Consider the following 13,090-nt stretch of genomic DNA (forward strand, 5'->3'; position numbering starts at 1 on the left):
GGGATCCTCGAGGGGGACACTCCAGGGTCACTGCCTGGTTGACCATGACAGAGATGTTCTCCTCCTCTCCCAGGCTGCCTGGGGGCACTGGAAAACAGACCAAGAGGGCAACACCTCCCCCAAGCCACCCCCTTTGCCCAGGGCTGGCCCCCACAGCTCTGTATGCCTGTGAGGGGCCCCAGAACAGCCACAGGGTGCTGAGCACCTCTTCCAGCCCCAGGGCCATGCTGGTGGGCAGGGGCTGGGGGCACCTGGGGGTACTTACCCCGCACCTCGAGGCTAGCCTCACGTCTGTCCTCCCCCACAGGGCTGCTGGCCACACAGCTGTAGGTCCCTGAGTCGTGGAGGCGAGCGGTGGGCAGGGACAGCACACGGCCACCAGAGAGGACCTGTGGCTCCCCAGGGGGCAGAGAGAGAGCCCAGGTGAAACCAGAGCAGCTCCCAGCTGAGCTACAGGGTGGCACACAGGGACAGGACTGGGTGGGCACAAGCCTGCCTAGAGCCCATCCCGATCACATGCCAGGCCATGAAAGAGGACATCCTTCTGAAGGGATGTCCCCAGTGCCCCCCCCCCACCCCATCAGCGCTCTTCTCACCTGTGGGCCACCTGCCACCACGCTGGGCACAGGGTTGCCATCCTTCAGCCACAGCAGCACTGGAGCTGGGGTCCCTGTGGCATCACACTCCAGTGCCACTGCCTCGTTCACCAGCACCACGAGGGGCCTGGGGCCAGCTGTGATCCGTGGGGGCACTGGGGGGGAGCAAGGAGAGGTCACCAGGGTGCAAGAGGGACAAGGTAGGTAGGAGACACCATGCTGTGCACTATCCAGGGGATTTCTAGGACACTGCCTGGGATGAGGCTGGGATCTCCTGGCTAGAACTGCAGGGAGTAGGGACCCTGCCAAAGCCACCTGCCAGGGACATGTCCCAAGGGCTGGCACAGCCCAGTTGGGCATGGGTAAGAGGTGGTGGAAGGAAGCAGCCAGCTCTCAGGCAGCCATAGTGCTCCTCCTGCTCACCAGGGACTCACCAGTCACCTGCAGGCTGTACCAGAGCTGGGTGGCACCAGCCACGCTGGAGGCCACGCAGCGATAGCTGCCAGCGTCCGAGAGCTGCACACGGGGGAACTCCAGCAGCTTCCCATCCCTGGACAGCCTCCAGCCTGCCCCAGCTGCCAGCTGCTCCTGCCCCTTGTACCAGGCAATGTCTGGAGGCAAGCAGGAGCTGAGATGTTGGGGGTGATGCTGCTGCTCCCCTCTCCATGGAGGCACAGGGACAGCCCCAGGGACACGGGGACAGGAGCCAAGGTTGAGGAGGAACCCACCAGGGGCAGGCAGTCCTGAGGCCAGGCACTCCAGGGCCACTGTGCCATTCTCCAGCACGCTCAGGTCCACCAGGCTCGGCTCAATGTTTGGAGGCACTGCAACCCAGCACAGCCAGCAGTCACCAGCTCTGCATGGCCCAGGGCAGCTGCAGCCACTCAGGGCAGTGCTGAGGGCACAGCCAGGAGCTCTGGGCACACCCCCAGACCTGGGACAGCAGCACCCAGAGCTCAGTCCCTGCTCTGGAAGGGGACCACATCGGCACCTGGTGCCACTGCTGCTGCCCAGGTCAGCTGGCAGAGCTGCTGGCACCCCAAGGAGCTGCCCAGCCAAGCTCTCCCCAGCACGGGGGGTGCAGAATGGATCTCAAATGCTGCACTCACCCTGCACTGAAACCTGCACCTCAGCCTGGGCCAGCCCTGCCCAGTTGGTGCCCTGGCAGACATAGAGCCCCTCGTGAGCCAGCCCCACACGGGCAATCAGCAGAGTGCCCCCATCCTCAGACACCACTGCACCCTCCTGCTGGCCCAGGGGATGTCCATCCTTCAGCCACCTGTAGGGAAGGGCACAGATGGGCCCTTGGTCTGTCCTGCCAGCACCCACCCCCAGGTTCTGCCCACCAAAGGAGCAAACAGTGCCATGCTGGCAGCAAGGACTGTCCCCTTGTCATCTGGAAAGGGGCTGGCAGTGCCTAGGGGTTGGGCAGAGCAGGATCCCAGGAGCAAGGAGTAGGAACAGATGTCTCCCATCCTCTGGGACACCTCAAGCTGCAGGTCCCCATCACCCATCCTCAGCTCCGATCCCAATCTCTGCTGCAGCTTCCCACACTGGACTGCAGAGCCCCCCGAGCAGGGAGCCCAGGGCAATGTGGGCAGCAGGCAGCACCCTCCCCTGCAGCACTCACTGGATTTGGGGGGCAGGGGTGCCCGTGGCACGGCAGTGAAGCCTCAGGGAGCCGTTGGTGACAGCTGTCAGGTGGCTTTCCCCATCGCCGATCTGCAGCCGGGGGGGAGCTGGGGGCAAAGGGGACCTCAGGCAGGGGTCACCCCCAGACCCTGGCACAGGGTCTCGGAGGGTGCAGGAGCCCGGTGGCACCTTGGACGTGCAGGCTGTAGCTGAGCGAGGCGCTGCCAGCAGCGTTGGTGGCCGTGCAGGTGTAGAGCCCAGAGTCTGCCAGCAGAGGCTCGGCCAGCCGCAGGGACCCCGACGGCAGGACGCTATAGCTTGGGGGACAAGGGACAGAAAGGCCGGATGGGAGGAGCAGCCCTGCCCTCCGTCACCTACCTACCCCTGGGCAGCAGCTGAGAGCTCAGCACCAGTGTGGGACAGCCAAGAAAAGGTCCCCAGGGCCCCCTCCTGCACAAAGAGGTCCATGGGTGCCACCCTCCCGTGCTCAGCTCCTTCCTGAGCTCAGCAGAAGGGAGCAGCATGAGCCACGCTCCCGGAAGGGGAGAGGGGGGGGACAAGGGAAGACAGAGGTCCCCACAGCTGGAGCTGGCCAGGCTCTGCCTCCCAGCTCTGTCTGTGCTCCACAGACATAACCTCATCCCCGCCCGCAGCTGCAGATTCCTCCTGTGCTCCATCAATCATCCAGGCACATGAGGAGGAGCCCGCGGGGATGTGGTACAGGGCAGCCAGGAGCAGCCACGGGAAGCCAGACAAGGCAGCAGAGTCCCTCCAGAAGAGCAAGACCAAGACACCTCTCCTGCTGCCCTGGGCATGAGCAGGGAGAAAAGGGATGAGCCTCAGGATCAGGGCCCATGACTAACACCATGGGGAAAGGGCTCTCTAATATGCTGGGAAGAGCAGGTCCTGCTCCCAGGGAGGAAGAGCAAGGCACTCAAACACACACCCAGGGCCTTTCCAGGTCATTCTCTCTCAAACAGCATCAATGACAGTCCCCACAGCCCCAGCACCGCCCTGAGGAGACACACCATCGAGAGAGCACAGCCCTGGCACCACCCCCAGCCCTCCTTACCTTGTGGAGGTGAGAGGCAGGGGCTGGGCCCCCTGGGTCCATACCACCAAGGGAGGAGGGTAGCCTTGAGTCTCGCAGGGCAGGGTTGTCTCCTGGCCAAGCACAGCCAGGATGGGTATGGGGTCCAACGCCTGCAACCCATTCACACTGATCCTGGGCTTTGCTGGGTGGAGAGGGAGGGCAGCTGGTACAGGAACACTTCAGGTGCCCCACAGCCCTCTCACTGCTGCTCTTCCCATCCCAAAACCCCATCTGGCACCTGGCTGGGTGGCCAAGGAAGCTGGGAGAGTGCCCAGGCCATGCTCCCCCAGCCAGCCAGCCACCCTCTGGAGATGCTTTACTGGGAGTTGGTGCCAGGGCCAGCCCTGGGCACTCACTGCTGATGGAGAGCTGCAGCTCCTGGCTGGAGAAGCCTGCTGTGTTGGTGGCTGTGCAGAAATAGGTCCCAGCATCTTCCAGAGAGGCAGAAAGGATCAGTAGAGTCCCATCAGGGTGCAGGTGGTAGCGTGGGCTCAATGAGATGGGCTCCGTGCCCTGCAGAGGAGAGGGAAAGGAGACAACAAAGACTCTTCCATGATCTGAGCACCCCAAGGGCAAGAAGAGGACTCTAGACCTGCCTCCTAGTCCCAGCTTCCCAGGGCACTTGGTGGCACCTCCCTGGGTCAGCCACCGCCACACTGGCCAGCTGTGTCACCTCCAACCCTGCTATCCCACACCCACGGGTGACCCACAGCCAGGGGGATAGAAGCCTGCCCATCCCTGCTACCTACCTTTGCCCAGGTGACAGTAGGGGTGGGCACACCAGTGGCATTGCACTGCAGGGGGACAGCTGCTCCCTCGGTGGCAGTGACCAGGACAGGGCCAAGCTCAATACTGGGAGGAACTGGGGAGGGAGGGAAGCAGCTTGTCCTGCATGGCTAGGGCCACATCCACAAGGACAGCAGAGCTCTGCTGCTGAAAAGAGCACTGCAGAGAGGGGACACCAGCACCCTGCCACTCACCATGGATGAGCAGGGTCACATCCTGCCTGTGTGAGCCAAGGGCATTGGTGACCTCGCAGCTGAAGCTCCCTGTGTCCTCCTGGGCTGCCTGCTCCACATGCAGGCTCCCATCAGCCTGGATGGAGTAACGGCCACCTGGGGCCACCTGGGCAGGGAGCAGAGAGCAGGACAGATGTGAGGGGCAGACCCCAGAGCATTGCTGTGTCTTTGGGGCCTATCTAGAAACTGCTTCTTGAGCAGCAGGAATGCCTTGAGAGAGTGGTTGCCCTCCCAGCACAAACTCTCTCCTGGCATCCTTCACCAGCAGCTTTGGCCCTGGCAGGTTGGGGCACCCATCCTGCAGCAAAGCCCCCACCACAGGGCCATGCTGGCAGCCACCCACCCTCCCACCATGCCAGCAGGCAGGGAAGCCTTACCAGCTGCCCATCCTTCAGCCAGTGGCGGGCTGGCAGCGGCCTCCCAGCCAGGATGACACAGGGCAGTGACACAGGCTGGCCCAGCAGGGCACGGACCATGGGGGGGGCAAGAGCTATTTCTGGGGCTGCTCGAGAAAGAGGAAGGAGAGAAGACATTAATGGGAGAGAAGACAGACAGGGATGCTCAGGAGAACAGGTCTGGACCTCTGCTCCTCCAAAAGCCAGAGCTTGGCTCGGCAGAAGGCAGCTCAGACCCTCAGCACCCCCAGGGATTTGGGGATGCTTACGTAGAGTCTGGGCTCAGGCTGCCTGGGCACCACCCAAACCCTGTGCTGGGCAGGGGTTTGTTGGGTATCCTGCCGTGAGGTGGCTGCAGGGATCGGCTGCTCCCTCCCCGCAGCAAAAGCAAGCAGAAGCTAACCGTGTCCGGTGACCGTGAGCTTGACCTCCGCCTGGACCTTCCCGAACGCGTTCTGGGCTTCGCAGATGTAGACAGCTTGGTCCTTCGGCGAGGCGCCTGCAGCACGGCGACAAGAAACCTGAGCCTGCTGGGTGGGGGCTGGAGAGCATGCTCCAGGCTGGGCTGACACCATCCCCCCGTCCCACCACCTCCGCAGGCAGGGAGCCCCTGCAGCGCTGGAGACTCGCAGGCTGCAATGGCCTGGAGAAGCTTGCACAAGGGAAAAGTGCTAAAAAACCCCACGAAAACCCTCATCAGTGCTTTTCGAGGGCAAAAAGAGCGGGCACGGGGCTCCTCCCTCTGCTGGGGCACCAGCAGCACACCCAGGGGTGACACTGCGGGCAAGCACCCAGGGGGATGTCCGTGTGTGGTCCCCACCATGCTCTCAGCTCTCTTACTGTGGATGAGGAGCTCAGCAGCTTCCAGCCGGCTGGAAACACCACCTGGCTCCTGCCAGCTGGGCACAGGCTGCCCGTCTTGCCGTGCCCAGGTGACCCGTGGCAGGGGAGAGCCCTGGGCACGGCACAGCAGGCTCACACTGTCCCCAATGTCAACGGCCACGTCCCCCAGGGGCTCAGGAAAGTAAGGGGCAGCTGGAGGAGAGAGCAGCAGAGAGGGGGTTCAGGTGGCTCCAAACCCCTGGTTCCCCTCTGCATGCAGCCAAGCCCAGAGATGAGGACACAAAGCTCACCAACCAGATGCTCTGAGCACCTCTGAGGCTTTTCCAGAGCTCCACAGCCCTCACAGTTTTCATCCCAGCTGCACCCAGCAGCCCCCAGCTTGGCCAAACCCCTTGCACTTTCCCACCCTTCACTGCTTCAAGCCTGACTGCTCCCAGCTCCAAACCTCCTCTCCAGGCTCTCCCATCCCTCCTGCTCCCGTGGGAAGCCCTGAGCACCGATAGGGGTCCCTGGGCTGTCAGGTACACAGAAGCCAAGGCCCTACCTCCACCTAACCACCTTGATTGCATTTTGCACCCCCAGTCTCACTCCAGACAGATGCAACAGCATCTGGACCAGTCTGCTGCTACTCCTCTTCCCTCTTCCTGACCCCTGGAACTCCCAGCAGGCTTCATCCTGCTTGCACTGACCACTGACACCCCCAGGATGGGACACGCAGAAATTGGGGAAGGGGGCAAGAAAAGCCTTAGGGAGCAGCAAGCAGGAGCTGAGCTGGGAGGGAGAGCAGCAGAGATCAGCTTGGGCCCTTGGTGGGAGCCAAAATCAGAGACAGAACTCACAGCCCACATCCAGCATGGTGCCATGGGAGGCGGTGCCAGCCTCCCCCAGGGCCTGGCAGACGAAGTGCCCTGCATCCTCCTCCTGCACTGCCTGCAGCTGCAGGGCAGCACGCTGGGTGCCAGCTGGGAAGGTGGCCAGTACCTGCCCACCTGCCCACACACCATCCCCTCAGCACCCAGAGTGCCTCTGGGGTCCCCTCCCCTGCCATTGGGCCAGGGGACCCCATGATTGGCATCCCTGAGGGGCAGAGGGGGTTTGCCTTCCATATCCCCCCCAGGTCTCACCTTTGTACCACACAACGTGGGGTGGGGGAACCCCTGAAACCCAGCACTCCAGGGTCACATCTTCTCCCACCAGCACCTTCAGGCTGGGTGTCACTGCCAGGATGGCAGGAGGCTCTGTGCCATGGGGAGAGAGATGGCTTCAGTGACTCCCTGGGTGTGCTGCCAGCATGCCCATCACCCAGAGCCCCAGGAGTGCCCCCAACAGCCTCCATCACAGACAGCCCCAGCCCCTAGCTTGCATGGATGGTGATGGCTCCAAACTGGAAGAAGCTGGACTGAGATGAGAAACAAGGAAGAAATTCTTCCCCATGAGGGTGGAACAAATTGTCCAGAGAAGCTGTGGAGGCTCCAAGCCTGGAGGTGTTCAAGGCCAGGCTGGATGAGACCCTGAGCAGCCTGGGCTGGTGGGAGGTGTCCCTGCCCCTGGCAGGGGATTGAAACCAAATGATCCTTAAGGTCCCTTCCAACCCAAACCGTTCTGTGGTTCTCTGCCACCAGGTCCCAGCCAAGGGGCAGCAAGGAGGGGGTAACAAATCCCTCCTGCAGCAGCTCTGAGCCCTTCCCAGGATGCTGCCAGTGGGTACCAGTGAACTCCAGGGTGACAACTTGTTCGTCCCAGCCCAGCACACTGCCAGCATAGCAGCTGTAGTTCCCTGCATCCTCTGGGATGGCAGCTCGGAGGTGCAGGGTGCCCTGGGAATCCGTGAAAACCCTGCAGGAGAGAGAGATTGAGAGAGAGAGAGAGAGAGAAGCTTTGTGAAACAAAAACCCTGCCCGGATAGGTGAGTAGGAGTGGGCTCAGAGCCATGCCACACACGGCCAAGTGCTGGGCACCTGAGGGGTGGGGGAGCACTTGAAGCCAGCTCCCTCAGCTGCTGCAGGGAAGGACTTTGCTTTGAAGCAGGGAAACTGCAGGATTGGGATCTCTGTCCTCGAAGTAAAAAAAAAAAAAACCTCACCCCAAATCCTCTCCAGCACTCACAGCCTGACACAGGCAGGGAGGTGGAAACCAAAAAGCAGAAGCAGAAGCAGCTCTAGAGAGGCACAAGGAGGATTTTGAGGCTGGGCAAAGCACCTCGAGTGCCCCTCGATGGGGATGGTGACCCAAGGCAGGATGGCATCAAAAGAAAGGTGTGGCCCCGGGGCTAGCAGCCTGCAGCTGCCTCGGGCTGGGGGCTACAGCAACCACTTCTCGTCCCAGAGCCATGGGCAGCCCCAAACCTCTCTCCTGCAGCCCGGGCAACATTCCCAGTGGGACAGGCAGGATGGAGCACCCAGGACCCCATGGGTTACCTCTCGTCCTCCTCCAGTGCCCAGCCCCAGCGCTTCCAGAAGGTCTGGGGTGGGGGGTGGCCCCCGGCCGTGCAGTTCAGCTGCAGCTCCTGGCCCCTGACAAAACGCTGGGGGCTGGCATCCACCTTCACCCATGGCACCTCTGTATGGGGGTGGAGAAGGGCTCAGCCCCTGGGTGCCATCCATCCCCCACCCATGGAGCATGGCATTGCCCGGGCCAGGGTCCCCCTTGGTACAGAGCCTACCCTGGACGAAGAGCCAGAGGGAGGCGTTGGCAGTGCCATGGGCACTCTGTGCCAGGCACTCGTACATGCCCCCATCCCCGGGCTGCACGTGGCTGATCTCCAGCGAGTGGTTCTGCAGCAGCCTGGTCCGGCTGTCCCCTGGTGCTGCCACCTTCCCGTCCCAGCTCCACGTCAGGTTGTAGGGCACATCACCCAGCACCAGGCAGGACATGACCACGTCTTGGCCAGCTGAAGCTGTGATGTTGCCCGGGGCTAGGATTCGTGGTGGTGGCTCTGCAAAGGTGGCACCGTGGGGATGTGATGAGCCTGCGCCCGGCTGCAGACCCGGAGCTGTGTGGGCACCAAGGCTTGGCATGAGCTGTGCCCACCTGAGACGGAGAGGTAGGCACGAGCCCGCGTCACCCCCACCCTGCTGGTGGCTGTACACTCATAAAAGCCTTCATCACTCTTGGAGACCACAGGGATCCACCAGCTGATGTTCCCCCATCTCCTGCAAGGGGGGAGAGATGTGCAGGGTGACCCCTGGGGCTGCCAGGCCACCACCCTGCTCCAGATCCCTGGCACTTAATCACAGAACCATTACTGAGGCTGGAAAAGGCCTCTGAGATCATCCTTGCCCTAAGACCACCCCATCACCTAAACCATGCCACCAAGTGCCACATCCAAGCTTTTCTTAAGGACCTCCAGTGATGGGGACTCCACCACCTCCCTGGGCAGTGCCATCCCAGTGCCTCACAGATCAGGCCAGGGGCTGCACCCCCAGCCCTGCAGACACACCCCTGCTGCCTTGAGATGCTTGGAACTTGCAGGCACCCACCCGGCACAGCTGAGGAGGCTGTTGGTGCCCATCATGGAGCCCACTGGGGGACAGCAGAGGCTCACCTGAAGAGCTGCTGCTCCCCAAGCTGTGTCCCGCCGCGGCTGAGCTGCAGGCGGAAGGGGACCTGGCTCCGTGCGGAGCAGGAGATGAGCTGCGGCTGCCGGTGGTGAGCCTGGATCCTGCTGGAGATGTTCACTTTGGGGAGACCTGGAAGCAGTTGGGGACACACACAACCCCCCTTTGGGGCTCACCAGGGAAGCAGAAACCAAAGCAGAGGCAGTGCCGGAGCCTCTGGTCCCTTCCCAGCACCCTTGGGACCGCTCACCAGGCACCACTCACCAGGGACCACGCTGGTGTAGGTGACCCCAGAGAGGCGCTGCAGGGGGTAGCCCTGGGCATCTTCACCCTTCACTTTCAGCAGAAAGTCACCTGGGGGGACACGGAGCAGGGACCCCACCCAGAGCCGCCCCGAGAAGTCGGGGAGGGGCCGGGTGGGCAGCGAGAGGAGGACGTGGCCAGAAGTGTTGAAGAGTTCAACCTCCTGCAGGCGCCCCGGTGGCTCCAGACCGGTGCAGTTCACCAGCACGGAGATGGGCAGGCCTGGGGAGAGGGAAGGCAAGAACCAGCGCGGCTTGTTCCCAGCTGCAAGAAGCCCACATGCAGGATCCCCACCCCTGGGCATCTCCACCCTCACCCTGCACCGGTGGCTCCCAGGACTGGCTGGCATCTGTGCCTGGCTGGCTGGAGAAGCTGGCTTGGAAATTGATGCTGCTGATGCCCGAGATCCTCAGCGAGTGGCGGCCGCTGCTCCGGGTCTGGAGGGGGAGCAAGAGACTGGTGCCAAGGGCAGGGGAAGGGAGAGGTGAGGAGATGGTGGTCAGCCCCTTCCAGCCCTCTCACTGCCCTCTGCCTGGCTGGAGGTGGATGGGGAAAGCCCACAGCTGGCAGAGCCTGGCTGGCTGAGCACCCATCAAGGGATGAGGAGGGGACAAGGTGTGGGGTCTGCCCCCAGCCTACCGTCACGAGCCACATCCCTGGCTCCTGGGGCTCCACAGCCACCACCAATGCTGAGTTGGGGATGCTGAGCAGTTCCTTCAGACCTTGGCCTTTCTCCAGGACCTTTCCTGCAACAGCAGGTGAGCCTCTGGGATGGGCAACCAGGGTCCCTCCCCTGGTTCCCTCCTTGGAGCACCCCATGGTACAGAGCCCATCACACAGCTCTCAGCCTGGGCACAGAGGAAAAAACCCTGAAACCAGAGGCAAAGCCAGGAGGGGAGCAGAGCAGGTCCACTTGGTGCTTCATGCGGGCTTTGCAGCTCCTTACTTTAAGTTTCCAGCACAAGGTTTGGTGCAGCCTCCTGTTTACCCTCTCCAGGAGGCAAAGTATCACCTCCCACCCATCCCCCTATGGTCCTACCTGCTGGATCCTGGACCTCGATCCTTGGGGCAGGGCCACTCAGGGAGATGGTGACCTCCTTCAGGCTAGGGTCAAAGGGGACAGACCACGTGTGCTCCCCACCCTCCTCATGGTCACTGGACAGCAAGTGAACTTTGGAGGCCTGGATGGCATCTTCCACCCACTTCAGCACCTGGGAGCATGTGAGGGAGGATTAATTTGGATCCCCATCTCCACCTGGCATGGCCATTTTAGAACCACCTCAGGTGCATCAGATCACAATCTCAGGCAGGGCGGCAAAACAGTTTCCAGGGGAGGGATCAGCCCCATCCAGGTCTTGTGGGTGCAGGGTGGCACAGGGATGGGTGGGCAGGAGGTGACAGCTGTGGCTGAGCTCCCCTTGCTAGTGAAGTCATCCCTGTCCATGGCAGCGGGGTGGAACTCAATGATCTTTGAGATCCCTTCCAACCCAAACCATTCTAGGATTTTATGATTAACCCCAGGGAGAAGACAAGAGCAGCCAAGCCAGGCTGGCCCACACTCCTCTCAGCCTCCCATCCCTGCTCCTGCAGGGCTCCTGCTCACCTCTGTCACCTGCTGCTTGCCCAGGTGGAAGATCTGCCCCGAGCTGGTGGCAGCGATGCGCTCGTACACACGGTACCCGGGGTGGCTCCTGTCCCCGCAGTCCCCCGTCAGCACAAACACCACCTGCCACAGCAATGCTCCCAGAGCACCCCACACGCCATGGGGAGTCTGGACAACCCGGGGGGGGACACACAGCCACCAGCCAGCACCCTCCAGTACATGGGGCCAGCCCTGGTGATGCAGAATTCACCCCCATGAATGGGCAGCTTGGGGAGTACTGGAGGGGAAACTGCTTCAGTGTGAGGCTGCTGGAACCCTGGGACAGGCTGCCCAGAGAGGCTGTGGAGTCTCCTTCTCTGGAGAGATTCCAGCCCCACCTGGCTGCGTTCCTGTGTGCCCTGCCCTGGATGATCCTGCTCTGGCAGGAGCTTGAATTCAGTGATCTCCCTTCCAACCTCCACCACTCAATGATTCTATCGCTGCAGCTCACTGCTGGGAGCTGCCACCATGCTGCCACAGTGCCCACCCCAGCCAGCTCTGGCAGGAGGCTGTGGGCAGCACCACTCACCTGGCTCTGCTTGTGCTGCAGCAGCCTCAGCAGCTCCTCTTGCTCCTCAAAGTCCTTGGCACGAGCATCCGAGAAGACGTAGATGAAGGAGCCAGGGTGGGAGACCTCCACGGCCAGCCTGATGGCTCCCACACTCATCTCAGGGCAGTCACCTCCCCCCTGTGGCACACAGGGAGGGATGTGGCACAGGCTCCAAGGCACCCAGAGCTCAACCCATCCCTGCTCATGGGGAGGATTTGCTCGGGTTTGCTGGAGGCAGCCCAAGCCCAGCCAGAGCAGTGGGGTCACAGGATCACAGAGTGCATTGAGTTGGAAGGGACCTTCCAAGGTCACCTGTCCAACCCCCTTGCAGGCAGCAGGGACACCTCCAACCAGAGCAGACTGCTCAGGGACACAGCAAGTCTGGCCTTGAATGTCTCCAGGACATCTTTGGGCAACTTGTTCCAATATTTCACCATCCTCACTATGCAGAGCTTCCTCCTGATGTCCAACCTCAGTCTCCCCTGCTCCAGTTTCAGACCACCACCTCTCACCCTGTCACTCCAGGTCTTTGTAAGAAGTCCTCCAGGTGGCACACGGGGACTCATAGAAGGGCCCCTCTCTGTCTCACCACTGGAGGTGAGACAGGATGAGGACTGGACCGTTTCTTTGGGGGCCCAGACTTCAGAGAAGCTGCTGGGTTCCCACAAACACCTCCAGTGGCAGTGGTGGCAGCAGTCACCTCCAGCAGGAGCAGCTCCTGCTTCCGTGGGTTCTGCACCTCAAAGGGCTGGGGAAGGCTTTGCAGCTGCAATTTTACTCCTCCCTCCAGAGCACAGCTGCATCCCAAGAGAAGCACCTCAGGGATTTAGCAAAAGCAGGGCAGGATAAAGTTTAAGTAACCTCCCTGAGAGCCTTCAGCTGGCAGGAGGCAGGTGAAATAGTTTAAAGACAATTAAAACCAACTACATTTCAAGCAGCTCTTCTAGAACAGGAGATTTGGGTACCACAGAGGGTACCCAAATGGTTGTGCAGACTTTCCTAGGGAAAGCATTCCCACTTTGGGATGAGAGCTAGGAAGCTGAGAGCTCTGCCTGCTGCGGGAGCCTGGGGCACTGCACCAGTCTGACACACTGCTCCCGTCCTGGCATGGGCAGCCCTCAGCAAGCCTGGCCCAGCCTTGAGCCCCCACCACGCTTGGGGGACACCAGAAATTGTTCCTGGGATGCAGCACCGTGCAGCCCTGGAGCAGCAGCATGAGGCTGAGGACTCCTTACCTGGACCTGGAGCTCCCGCAGGCGCTGCTGGAAGAGCCAGGGGTCTGCAGTGAGGGTGGCAGGTCCCACGTCTGCAAGCACACCAGCACCTCCTCCTCAGCCCCCAGCACCTCCTCCTCAGCCTCCTCAGACCCCAGCACCAGCCCCCTCCAGTGCCAGTGCTCCCAGTTTGAGCACACTTATGGGACCTGTGAGACTTGGGGTCTTGGCATCTACCCTAGCTTG

At 61.9% G+C, this 13,090-nt stretch overlaps 1 protein-coding gene across 1 annotated transcript in view; it reads right to left on the bottom strand.

Annotated features, from left to right (window-relative positions):
* HMCN2 (hemicentin 2) overlaps window positions 1–13,090 on the bottom strand; it is a 34,679-nt gene that overhangs the window by 21,072 nt on the left and 517 nt on the right. Inside the window, exons 2-27 of the mRNA XM_054393272.1 lie at window positions 12,866–12,936; window positions 11,610–11,768; window positions 11,042–11,164; window positions 10,478–10,649; window positions 10,078–10,184; window positions 9,755–9,875; window positions 9,400–9,660; window positions 9,123–9,267; window positions 8,609–8,730; window positions 8,241–8,513; window positions 7,996–8,137; window positions 7,287–7,414; window positions 6,703–6,816; window positions 6,418–6,567; window positions 5,576–5,770; window positions 5,139–5,234; window positions 4,718–4,842; window positions 4,302–4,446; window positions 4,071–4,183; window positions 3,678–3,834; window positions 3,301–3,463; window positions 2,418–2,545; window positions 2,227–2,335; window positions 1,706–1,875; window positions 1,325–1,420; window positions 1,031–1,207 (exon numbers count right to left, since the gene is read on the bottom strand). Coding sequence (XP_054249247.1) covers window positions 1,031–1,207; window positions 1,325–1,420; window positions 1,706–1,875; window positions 2,227–2,335; window positions 2,418–2,545; window positions 3,301–3,463; window positions 3,678–3,834; window positions 4,071–4,183; window positions 4,302–4,446; window positions 4,718–4,842; window positions 5,139–5,234; window positions 5,576–5,770; window positions 6,418–6,567; window positions 6,703–6,816; window positions 7,287–7,414; window positions 7,996–8,137; window positions 8,241–8,513; window positions 8,609–8,730; window positions 9,123–9,267; window positions 9,400–9,660; window positions 9,755–9,875; window positions 10,078–10,184; window positions 10,478–10,649; window positions 11,042–11,164; window positions 11,610–11,768; window positions 12,866–12,936 — 3,762 coding nt within the window. The remainder of the gene's footprint in view (window positions 1–1,030; window positions 1,208–1,324; window positions 1,421–1,705; window positions 1,876–2,226; window positions 2,336–2,417; window positions 2,546–3,300; window positions 3,464–3,677; window positions 3,835–4,070; window positions 4,184–4,301; window positions 4,447–4,717; window positions 4,843–5,138; window positions 5,235–5,575; window positions 5,771–6,417; window positions 6,568–6,702; window positions 6,817–7,286; window positions 7,415–7,995; window positions 8,138–8,240; window positions 8,514–8,608; window positions 8,731–9,122; window positions 9,268–9,399; window positions 9,661–9,754; window positions 9,876–10,077; window positions 10,185–10,477; window positions 10,650–11,041; window positions 11,165–11,609; window positions 11,769–12,865; window positions 12,937–13,090) is intronic.

Source organism: Indicator indicator, chromosome 28 (genome assembly GCF_027791375.1).
Source record: "Indicator indicator isolate 239-I01 chromosome 28, UM_Iind_1.1, whole genome shotgun sequence".
Taxonomy (NCBI): Eukaryota; Metazoa; Chordata; class Aves; order Piciformes; family Indicatoridae; genus Indicator; species Indicator indicator.